At 34.9% G+C, this 12830-nt stretch overlaps 1 protein-coding gene across 12 annotated transcripts in view; it reads left to right on the plus strand.

Annotated features, from left to right (window-relative positions):
• The window catches only part of APOOL (apolipoprotein O like), a 240886-nt gene that overhangs the window by 41634 nt on the left and 186422 nt on the right, over positions 1–12830 (plus strand). For 11 of the 12 annotated variants that reach the window (XM_049107860.1, XM_049107868.1, XM_025431843.3 and 8 more), the window contains 3 exons: positions 6978–7097; positions 10411–10465; positions 12371–12469. In XM_049107860.1, coding sequence (XP_048963817.1) covers positions 6978–7097; positions 10411–10465; positions 12371–12469 — 274 coding nt within the window. The remainder of the gene's footprint in view (positions 1–6977; positions 7098–10410; positions 10466–12370; positions 12470–12830) is intronic. The other variant, XM_049107859.1, reaches the window with a different exon arrangement.

Here is a 12830-nt window from a genome sequence, read left to right on the forward strand (position 1 = left end):
AGTCAGCATAATACCCTCCAGTTCTATCCATGCTGAAGCACATAGTTGGGTATTCGTCATTTCTAATGGCTGAGTAATATTCCATTGTATATATAGACCACATCTTCTTTCAACTTTTTGTCTTGATAGAGTCACTTTATATCTAGTAATGCATTCTGTCTTAAGGTCTATTTTTTTAATACTTTAAAAAAACTTATCTAATATTAATATAGCTTGTGGTAGCTTTCTTTTGGTTGCAATTTTCCAGTATGCATTTACAATTTTCTTTCAGCCTTTCTAAATAGTTATTGTAGGAATGCCTCATGCATAGCATGTGACTATGTTTATGCAATCTGATGTCTTCATTGGCTTTTAATTAAATCATCTTATCCATTTGTATTTGTTAAGTTATTACCTTTAGAATTCTACAAACGTTTGTGGATTTTTTTGCTTTTTTGTTTTTTTGTTTTTACTTCTTCTGTTCTTTTATTTTCTTTCTTGTGGGTTTTTTTTTTTTTAGATTATTTTTCCTTTTTATTTTTCTACACAACAACGTTTCTTGATTGTGACTTCTGATTTTCTTTCAGGGATGAACCTAGAAGTTTTAACCTCCATTTCTTTTTGAGTGTGATCAATATATATTTACCCTCCATCTGAACAATATTGAGAACTTAGAATATTTTAATTTATGTCATCACCTCTTATACTATATTGATATTCAGAAATTTAGTTCTATTTTTAAAATACAGGCATAAGACCGTATTATTTCATCTATTCATTACTTATGTTTACCCACATATTTACTATTTTCTTTGGTGATCATTCCTTCTTGTATCTTAGACCTTCTCAGTAAAAATATTTTTTTCTGCCTCAAGTACATCATTTAAAATTTCCAAATCAGGAATGGAGGTCAGACACCAATGGCCAGTGATTTAATCAAACATGCCTATGAAATGAAACCTTTAAAAAAAAAACAAAAGAAGGGGCACCTGGGTGGCTCAGTCATTTGAGTGTGTAACTCTTGGTTTTGGCTCAAGTCATAATCTTATGGGTCCTGAGATAGAGCTCTAAATCAGGCTCCACACTCAGTCAGGAGTCTGCTTCTCTACCTCTTACTCTGCTCGTCCCCCTGCTCACATGCTCTCTCTCTGAATAAATAAATAAATCTTTAAAAAAGGCAACCAAAAGTATGGGGTTTGAAGAGCTTCCACTTTGAGCACATGGAGATGTTGGTAGGATCGTGCATCTGGAGACGGCATGGAAGCTACATGCCCTTTCCCCACACCTTGCCCTGTACATTTCCTCCATTGGGCTATTTCTGAGTTATATCCTTTAATAATAAACTAGTGATCAAGTAAATAAGTATGATCTAGTAAGTAAATAAACTGCTTAATGAGGGTGATTTCGTTGCAGACTAGCTTGGGTCTTATCTGTCTGAATGTGTCCCTATGCCCCCCACATTTTTGAAACAGAAATATTTTATTGAGTATATAATTCCCAGTTGGGTTACTTCCTTTTAGCACATTAAAGATATCTTGTACAATGCTGTTTTTGAGAAATCAAAATTTTATCTAATATTTATTCCTTTGAAGCTAATCTGTTATCTGGCTTTTATTTTTAAAATCCCTTCTTTGTCATTGGCCCTATGGAGTTTTACTATTATGTATCTAATTGGGGATTATTTTTTCTTTATCTTATTTGGGATATGTTGGATTTCTGAATCTCTCAAGTGTTTAGTTCAGTCCTGGAAAAATCGTGGCCATTCTATTTAAATATTATCCCTGCCCCTTTCTTTTCATTCTATATTATATATGTTTCATATTTTTATTTCTTTGCATAATTTCTTTAGATTTACCAGTTCACTAAATCTCTCAACAACTGTATCCAGTCTATTTAACTTATCTGTTGAGTTCTTTTTCTATAAAGCTTTTAATTTTAATTCCACTTTTATTTATTTTATTTTAATATACTATTTTATTCATTTCAGGTGTACAATATACTGATTCAACAATCTATACATTACTTAGTACTTATACTAAGTACTTTATACTTATTTAATATACTATTTTATTCATTTCAGGTGTACAATATACTGATTCAACAATCTATACATTACTTAGTACTTATCTTGATAAGTGTAATATTTAATCCCCATCATCTATTTTACCCATCCACCTACATACCTCCTATCTAGTAACCATCAGTTTATTTATATATCAATGTATTTACTGCCCATGATTTTATTCCATTTTATTCCTCTACTGTGGAAAATAGTATGGAGGTTCCTCAAAAAGGTAAAAATAGTACTATGCTATGATTCAGTAATCGCACTACTGGGTATTTACCTAAAAAAATTTTAAAAACACTAATTCAAGGGGATACATGCACCCCTATGTTTATTGCAACATTATTTGCAATAGCCAAATTATGGAAGTAGCTAATATGTCCATGGACAGATGAATAGGTAAAGAAGATGTGCTACACATAGACACACACTATATAATGGAATATTATTTAATCTTAAAAGGAAAGATATCTTGCCATTTGCAAGGACATGGATGGAGCTAGAGAGTATGATGCTGTTTTATTTTTATTTTGCTTTATGAAGACTGCTTTAACTATTTGGGGTCTTGGTCCATATAAATTTTAGGATAGTTTATTCTAGTTTAGTAAAAAATACTGTTAGTATTTTGATAGGGATTACATTAAATCTATACATTGCTTTGGGTAGCATAGATATTTTGACAATATTTGTTTTTCTAATCTATGAGTGTAGAAAGTCTTCCCATTTCTTAATGTCATCTAGTCCTAGTGCATCACACTTATTTTGGACCATTGTACTTTCATTTCCATTTGTTTCTACATAATTTTTTATTTCTTTGATTTCTTGGTGCACCTATTGATTGTTTAGTAGAATGTTATTTAACCTCCTTGTACTTGAGCTCTTTGAAGATTTTTTCTTTTGCTCAGTTTCTGGCTTTAGTACTATTGTGGTCAGAAAAGATGCATGGTATGACGTCAGTATTTTTTAATTTGTTGAGACTTGTTTTATGTCCTAATATGTAATCTGTTATGGAGAATGTTGCATGTGTTCTTGAATGTGTATTCTGCTGTTTTAGAATGAATATTTTGAATATATCTGCTAAATCCATCTGTTCTGCTGTGTCATTCAAAGCCACTGTTTCTTTTTGATTTTCTGTTTCGTTGATCTGCCCATTTATTGTAAGTGAAGTATTAAAGTCCACTATTCTTATTGTATTACTACTAATCACTTCCTTTATATTTGTTATTAACTGTTTTAAGTATTTGGGTGCTCCCATGTTGGGTTTGTATATATTTAAAAATACTATATTTTCTGTTTGGTTGTCCTCTTTGTTATTACATAGTGTCTTTTGTTATTCTTTGTTTTAACATCTGTGTTGCTCGATATAGTATTGCTACTCTGATTTTCTTTTGAGATCCATTTTTATGATAAATGTTTTTGCATTCCCTCACTTTTAATCTCCAGGTGTCTTTAGTCCTGAAATGAGCCTCTTGTAGGTAGCATATAGATGGATCTTGTTTTTTTATCTACTCGGTCACCTTGTGTGTTTTGATTGTAGCACTTAGTCCATTTACCTTCGAATTAATTATTGATAGATATTTATTGCCTTTTTGTTACTTGTTTTGTAGTTGTGTAGGTTTTTTTTTTTCCTTTCTTGTCTTGCTGTCTTTCATGGTTTACGGGTTTTTGTTAGTGATATACTTAGGTTCCTTTCTCTTTATTCTTATATATTACTGTTTTTTTTTAAATTTGTGCTTACCATTAGATTTATATATCACATCTTCTGTATGTAGCAATCTATAAAAAGTTGACGGTTACCTATATTTGAACCCATTGTTTACTCATCTGTCCCCACATTTTAGACAATGTGGTGTCATATTTTGCATCCTTTTATTTTGTGAATCCCTTCACTGTATTTACAAAGTTATTTATTTTTACTGTTTTTTTTTAAACATTTTGTAGCCTTACTTATCTTTCCTTTCCACTCAGAGTCCTCTCTAATATTTCTCGTAGGACTAGTTTAGTGGTTACAAAATCCTTTTGTTTTTGTTTGTCTTAGAAATTCTTTTTTTAATATTTTATTTATTTATTCATGAAAGACAGAGAGAGAGAGAGAGAGAGAGGTAGAGACACAGGCAGAGGGAGAAGCAGGCCTTGTGCAGGGAGCCTGTCATGGGACTTGATCTTGGGTCTCAAGGATAAGGCCCTGGGCTGAAGGTGGCACTAAACCGCTGAGCCACCCGGGCTGCCCCTGCCTTAGAAATTCTTTATCTCTCCTTTATTATCAATGATAGTCTTGCTAAATAGAATATTCTTGGCTACAGATTTTTCCCTTTCAGCTCATTTCACTTATCATGCCACTCTCTTCTGGCCTGCAATGTTTCTGCTGAATAATCTGCAGATAGATTTACAATGTTTCTCTTGTATACATATATCTTTTTATTTCTTGCAACCTTTAAAATTATTTTTTTATCACCATTTTTTTGCCATTTTATTATTATGTGTCTTTGTATGGACCTCCTTGGGATAAATTTATTGGGGGATGTCTGTGACTTCTCAATCTAGATTATCTGTTTCCTTCCCTAGATTAGGGAATTTTTCAGCTACTATTTCTTCAAAACACTTTTCTACCCCTTTTCTCTCTTTTTCTTCTCAGATTCATACAATGTGAATATTACTGCACTTGTTGGAGTCATTGAATTTCCTACGTCTGTCCTCATTTTGCATATTCCTTTTCTCAGTGACTCAGTTTGTTTACTTTTCATTACTCTGTCTTCCAGGTCATTAATTTGTTGCTCTGCTTCTTCTAGCCTGCTATTAATTCCATCAAGTTTATTTTTAATTTCATTCATTGTGTTCAGCATCTCTTATCGGTTCATGTTTGTCTATTTGTTAAGAATTTCACTGATATTCTCCACTCTTTTCTCAAGTCTAGTGCATATCTTTATGATAGTTATTTTATTTTATTTTTTTTATTTTATTTTTTTTATTATTTTTATTTTATTTTTTTAAAGATTTTTTAATTTATATATTTTGATAGACACACACACACACACACACAGAGGCAGAGACACAGGCAGAGGGAGAAGCAGGCTCCATGCCAGGAGCCCGACGCAGGACTCGATCCCGGGACTCTAGGATCACACCCTGGGGCAAAGGCAGGTGCTACCGCTGAGCCACCCAGGGATTCCCTGATAGTTATTTTAAATTTTGTATCTGACATATTACTTATATCTGTTTCTCTTAGTTCTCTAGCTGTGGTTTGGTCCTGTTATTTCATTTGGGACATATTTCTCTTGATTCTTCATTTTGTCTAACTCTCTGTGTCTGTTTCTATGTGTTAGGAAAGTCAGCTAGATCTCTTGCTCTTGAAACTAGTGGGTGGGGTGCACACTTTTATAGTAAGGTGGCACTGGTGTGCGCTGAAACCAGGGCTATCTGTAGTTGGTTCAAAAAGCATGCATGGGTAGGGAGCGTAGTTTTAATAAAAGTGTGCTCATTGTCCCTAGGATGTGATGAGCCACTACTGCCAGGACTAAGGCCCCACAAAATGTGCAGGTCAGGGGATGCATTGGTGGTAAGGTTTATGCTGGTCTTCTCAGAGAGGGGACCTGCAGTGCTGGGACTGAGGCAAGCATGACTGGAATGGGTAGATCTGCTAAATCGCAGGGCACAGGGCTTGTAGTTCCTGTCAGGATTGCACTGATTCCCTCAAGAGGCCTTGTGTTTTGCTGAGGGGTAGGGAGGGAAATGGTACCAGCCTTCTCTTTTATTTTATTTTATTCCTGTAAGGGCCTCCCTGGGATCCCTGCCTATGTGGGATGTGTTCTGAGCTGAGTAAATAACTTTCCTTACCATATGCCTCAGGTGTTTTTTTTTTTTTAAAGATTTTATTTATTTATTCATGATAGTCACAGAGAGAGATTGAGGCAGAGACACAGGCAGAGGGAGAAGCAGGCTCCATGCAGGGAGCCCGACGTGGGATTCGATCCCGGGTCTCCAGGATCGCGCCCTGGGCCAAAGGCAGGCGCCAAACCGCTGCGCCACCCAGGGATCCCACCTCAGGTGTTTTTCACACTGCTGCTTCTACCTTGGATCTCAGCAGGCTGCTTGTGCTGTCTCCTTAAGGGTGGGATTCAGCTTCCTAATGCCCTCAGGAATCTCCCAGAGCCAAGACAGCTTTTTTTTTTTTTTTAAGATTTTATTTATTTATTTGAGAGAGGGAGTGAAAGAGTGAGCATGAGCAGGAGACAGGGGTAGAAGCTGACCAGACTCCCTGCTGAGCAGGGAGTCCAATGTGGGGCTTGATCCCAGGACCCCAGAATCATAACCTGAGCTGAAGGCAGATGCTGAACTGACTGAGCCACCCAGACTCCCCTTCTAATTCACTCCTAAGTTGAGGATGTAAAACATTGAGATGCCAACTTATAGGGTCCCCAATAAGATTGCGTACCTCAAGCTTTTTCTAGGTTTTGTTTCCTGATTGCATACTGCACGAACCATCTATTTTAAAACAAATGATGACAAGGTAAAAAGCTGGCTTTATAGTTTATCTCTGTGTTTCTGTTTTATTTTGTTTGAGGCTTCATAATAGTCTTTATAAATAGCTTAGTGGATCTTTCCTTCCACTTAAGATTTTTAAAAATATTTTATTTTTATTTATTTGATAGAGAGAGTGTGCACAAGCACAGAGAGAAAGGGAGAAGCAGACTCCCTGCTGAGCAGAGAACCTGATGTGGGGCTTGATCCCAGGACCCTGAGATCATGACCTGAGCCAAGGGTAGATGCTTAACCGACTGAACTGCCCAGGCATCCCAAGATTTTTTTTTTAATATTTTATCAGCAGTTTTAGTTGCTTTTAGCAGGAAGGTTGATGATTTCTCTTTTGCTATACTCCTTGAAAAGGAAGTCCAGCTATTTTATATTTTTAACATGAACTTTTCTTTGCCTCTAGCTCCCCATATATACTGCACCACCTCTGCAGTCTAAATATGTTGAAGAGCAACCTGGTCATTTACAGATGGGCTTTGCATCCATCCGCACTACAACTAGTCATTATATTGGCTGGTGCAAGGTAAGTAAGTTCTAATAGTGGTTTAATGTTGGAGGTTTCTGATTTATTTAGACAGGAGATTCTTTGGCTGCATTTGGTATTGATAGAAGTTACTCAGTGACATTCACCAGGTGAATGGGTTGATCTGGAGGCCCTAACACACTTTCATTCTCATCTTTAGTACCTTGTCACAAAGAGCTAGAAGGCTGGGTTCAGCTAAGAATGTTGACTAACGCACCTACGTGTGGCCAGAGGCATGGTGATCTCAGCATTGTCAGATACTTACAAGAGATCCTTGGCAGAATTTACCAAGCTTCTTATTTATCATCAGATGTCCAAGAAAGGCACTTCTAGAATATTCTATTTTAAGTCACAAAGGCCAACCTAGTTTTAAAAGGAATGGAATTAGATGCCACCTCTCAATATGAATAGCAGCAAAGAATTTGTGGCCATATTTGTAATATTTAATCTACAATAACATTACTGTATAGATTAAGATAGTTCAGCAAGCATTTATGTTATTTTTCATGTATAGTTGTTTGGCTGTTTATAAGAAGTTGTGAAAGTATTTCTGAATTGTTCTTTTTTTGGCTAAGCAAAATGTTAACTTGTTGAGTTTAGCTCATAAGACCATTCTGAATATAGTCAGCTATTGGGAAAAACAGAATTCAACTTACTTTAATATTTAGCCTTTAGTCAGCATTATCCAACAGCAGAGTGATGGAGTAAGCTGATAAAATATTGATGTTTTATTATCTTCACATCAACAAGGTGTGTTAGCATCAGCATCAGCATCTCCAATGTCAGTGTTGTAAGGATAATGCTGGTACCATTGTTTTCATCATTCTGGCCTAATTACCACACAACTTTTTCTCAAATATAACCCTTGTTCTTTTTTGTTTCTAATCCATTCTTTAAAAATATTCTAATGATTTTATGAAACACTAAATGTGAATTCTAGTTATTCCAGATGATATTTAAAACATCTGATGAATACATGGTGTTAGTTTTTAAAATTTTTGTCTGTCAAACAACTTTTTCTAAAAGATTTTATTTATTTATTCATGAGAAACAGAGAGAGAGAGAGAGAGAGAGAGAGAGAGGCAGATACATAGGCAGAGGGAGAAGCAGGCTCCATGCAGGGAGCCTGATGTGGGACTTGATCCTGGGACTCCAGTATCACACTCTGGGCCGAGGGCAGGCGCTAAACCATAGAGCCACCCAGGCATCCATGTCAAACAACTTTAATAGTTTAGTTGTATCATACACTCCTAATAGTTTGATCTGAAAGGAAAACATATTAACTAATAAGGATTTGAATCATGCCCCTAATGCTATATGCCAACAACTGGATGATTCATACTTAAGTCTCCTGAGACCTAATATACCATAGTGTTCTTAAATTTGTTTTTAGTGAGGTAAATTGTTCTGAGAGATCCTTAAATTGCTATTGTTACTATCACCTAATTTAAGACTAAAAGAACATTTATTTTGTTAATATGTTAAAGTGAATAGATTGAAAAAGGGCACTTTGAATGTATTTCATCTTCACTGTAAAAAGCTTTTTCTTGGAGATCCCTGGATGGCTCAGCAGTTTAGTGCCTGCCTTTGGCCCAGGGCGTGGTCCTGGAATCCCAGGATCCAGTCCCACATCGGGCTCCTGCGTGGAGCCTGCTTCTCTCTCTGCTTATGTCTCTGCCTCTCTCTCTCTCTGTGCCTCTCATGAATAAATAAATAAAATCTTAAAAAAATCTTTTTCTTTCTAATTTTCTCCTAAAAACATAATCTGTTCTTTAAAAATTACTTCTGACTCAAATTGCATTCTGCATTAAACTTAAAATATTATAGGGCAAATTCAGTTCCTACTCCTCTCCTTAGTGTTTTGAAATTTAGATAGCAGTGACCTACAGTGATAAAAGTGAATTTGTAAACAAGCTAAGGAAAACTTCCCAAGATAAGTGACTACTATTCTTCCTCAATAGCTACATGATTTTCAATCAGCTGGTCAATAGGTATTATAACCTCAAAGGTGAGGTTTTCTTAAGAGACAGTCTTTAAAGAGAAGTAACTAAGTGGCAGTTAAGGTTTATGGTGGTTTGTACAGCTTGAAACCACAATGAAGAGATGAACCTTTACATCTCTGATTTCTGTGAAAATATCTGAGACAAAGTTACTAATACCAAGATATAACAATAGTAATGACATTTTTTCCTAATATAATTATTTCTGTGTTCTTTGCTTTGAAAATCTTTTTTTGTTTTTATCCCATGGTTCCATGGCAGCTAGTTCAGAGATGGAGATCATATATTTCAGTTATATTTTCTGCTTTCTTCAGTAGAGTCTAGCATGACTACGGGCAGTTACTGTAGATAAATAATTCTCTGCCTTCATTTGTCTTCTGATGTAATTAAGATAGTACCTACCACTCAGTAAATGAGTGTAACCATATTTCTTATATTCAAATAAATTAGTTAGAAATAGGTAAAAGAGCAAATTTGATTTAAAATTTTAATCACTTCAGTGGGTTAATATAATCTTGGTTTGTAGAGAATTTATATTCTTATTTAAAAATAATATAAACACTAGGGATCCCTGGGTGGCGCAGCGGTTTGGCGCCTGCCTTTGGCCCAGGGCGCGATCCTGGAGACCCAGGATCGAATCCCACATCAGGCTCCCGGTGCATGGAGCCTGCTTCTCCCTCTGCCTATGTCTCTGCCTCTCTCTCTCTCTCTCTCTGTGACTATCATAAATAAATAAAAAAATTAAAAAAAAATAATATAAACACTAGCCTATATAGGATGGTTTCTCTCCTGAGATAAATGTCTTATTTAGATTTGTTTTCTCATTCTAATTCATACTAAAAAAAGAAGATGAAGTACTTTCTTTAGGCTTGCTGTTACTACTTTCTTCACAAATCATTATGTCATTGCTGCCACATCCTTATTAATCAGATGTTGCTTTTCAGCAGAAATATGCCTCTATCCATGCTTTATTTAAATTGTATTCATTTTTCTAAGTCTTTATAAAATAAGATGATAAATCATTGTATTTCTGCAATAAATTATCTGTGAGATGCTCTATAGGCATTACTTTACCTGTTTATATGAGGAAAATAGTAAACAAGTATTATCCATGTTAAATAGAATGAAAAGCAAGAAATGAAAAGAAGCTAAGTTCAATGAGTATTCTCATGTGAATAAATAGGGAAGTTAGATTTAGACTTGGGTCCAATGCTAAGTCAAGATTTTAATATGGTCTCAGAGATGTGGACTATTTGATTTAATTATCAACATCTTCAAACATGCAGATGTCCTTTTTTTTTCTTTTTGCTTAGGGTGTTTATGTGTTTATGAAAAATGGGATAATGGATACAGTACAATTTGGAAAAGGTAGGTGAGTTAGCCATCCATAATTAGAAATGCACTATTATCTTTTTAACTTGCAAGGTGTAAATATGAGAAAAATAAACGTGGTTATTCATTATCATGTTTTACCAACTGAGAAGATACTCCGTATAGCACTTTATGATAACAATAACAAAGTAATAGTACCTATGATTTATTAAGCAATTATTATATGCTAAGGCACTATGATAAGCATTTTATAATTTATCTAATTTAGTTTCGTACCAATTCTAAGAGTGTGGGTATTATAATTATTCCTTTATTTATTTGAGAGAGAGAGAGTGCAAGAGCAAGTGTGAACACAAGGTGGGGAGGAGCAGAGGGAGAGGGACAAGCAGACTTTGCACTGAGCACAGAGCCTGAGACAGGGCTCTGTCTCACAACACTGAGATCATGACCTAAGCCAAAACCAAGAGTTGGACATGCAACCAGCTGAGCCACCCAGGTCACCCTATAATTACTCCCTTTTTACAGATAAGAAAACTAAGATGTAGGAAGGTTAAGTAAGTTGTTAAGGTCACATAATTAGTAAGTGGCAGTGCCTAGACTCAAACTGAGGTCTATTTTAGCTGCAAAGCCCCTATTATATACTCAAAGCATAAATTAGAAACATGTCTCCATTGTTATCAATTAGTTTAAATAGGTGCTATTTGCTGTTAAAATACTTAGAATTTTGCTATTTATTGCTAGGAGACTAGAATTTTGCTATTTATTGCTAGGAGACATTAATACCAATCAGTCACTCTAGAATATTTGAGATAATGTTAGGAAGCAATTGTATTTGACTCCTTAGTGTGATGATAATGGTATTTGGCGTAGATATTTCTTTCTAATATTCTTAGCCTAAGCCAGTTGTTGAAATAAATGTGTATGGGAGACAGAAAGATCAGCTAAAATTTTAAATGTCTCCATGATGTTGATTACCTATACCTGTATTATCATTACTTGAGGTATATAGGAATTATTTGCAAATTATATTCCTCATCAGTCTTGAGGAATATGATTAAATAAGTTATTGCCATTAAATAACTAACTGTGATAGAATCTGTTTTTCGGGGTTGCATGGAAACAGAAATAATTTAAATATATAAAAAGCCAAAAAATCTAGACTTGTGACCACTCTTCATCTACTTTTGGTCTAGGCTCACTTCTCATCCTGATCATTGGTTTTAACTAAGAGTAATGGTGCTCTGGGTATTGGGGAGTAGTGGCAAGCAGGGTCTATAAGCTACATGTATCCCTAGTCAATTATTCAAAATTCCTTAATAAAGTATTTATTTCTATTTCTACTTGATCCTATCAAATTTGAGCAGATAAGGCCAGAAGCATCTCCATTAGAGAAATATAATACATACACAGTCAGGCATTTACTTTATAGTAATCCATGCTTATATGTGAACTGTAGCATCATATTTCATTAGAGAGTAACATTTGCCTGTATTAAAAAAACAATTGTTAAATCAGCTATTGAAGGAAGATTTTATTTTGTACAAGTAACTATTTTAACTAGCTTTTTAATTCACTACTCAAATCATTGTTTTGCGTAGCATTTTTGAAGAGTATTTAAACCATCTTCTATCTTAGCAAATCTCTTTAGCATTTCTGCATCATATATAGAATGCCTAATTTAGTAAGCCATTTATATTAATTTTTAACTTATTTCTTTTTTTATAAATTTATTTTTTATTGGTGTTCAATTTGCCAACATGTAGAATAACACCCAGTGCTCATCCCGTCAAGTGCCCACCTCAGTGCCCGTCACCCAGTCACCCCCATCCCCTGCCCACCTCCCCATCCACCACCCCTAGTTCGTTTCCCAGAGTTAGGAGTCTTTCATGTTCTGTCTCCCTTTCTGATATTTCTCATTCATTTTAACTTATTTCTTAAAAGATGTGTATGTATATCTGAAGAATCCACCTCGAGATTTTCTTCCAAAAATTGGAGTGATTACTGTTTCAGGATTGGCAGGCTTGGTTTCAGCAAGAAAAGGTAGGATTTAAAAAATACATTCTTTTTCTTTCAATGCCACTATATTCTGAATTTGACTGTCATGGTAAAACCTCATCCTTTATTGAATATTGTTAGGATAGGGTTCTGGGAGAATGTTTAGATTCTGCTGTATAGCATGTTTATTTTTATAAAGCCTTACTGTATTTTAAAAAATATAGCTATTTTAAGATGTTTAACATCATAAGTTACTAGGTAAATGTAAATGAAAATCACAGAGACATACGACTACATACTTATTGGAATGTCTAAAATTATAAAGACTGACCATACCAAGTATAGTCAAGAATATAGAGCAACTGAAACTCTCATACACTGGTGGTAGGACTACAAAATCATACAG

This window comes from Canis lupus, chromosome X, assembly GCF_003254725.2.
Source record: "Canis lupus dingo isolate Sandy chromosome X, ASM325472v2, whole genome shotgun sequence".
Taxonomy (NCBI): Eukaryota; Metazoa; Chordata; class Mammalia; order Carnivora; family Canidae; genus Canis; species Canis lupus.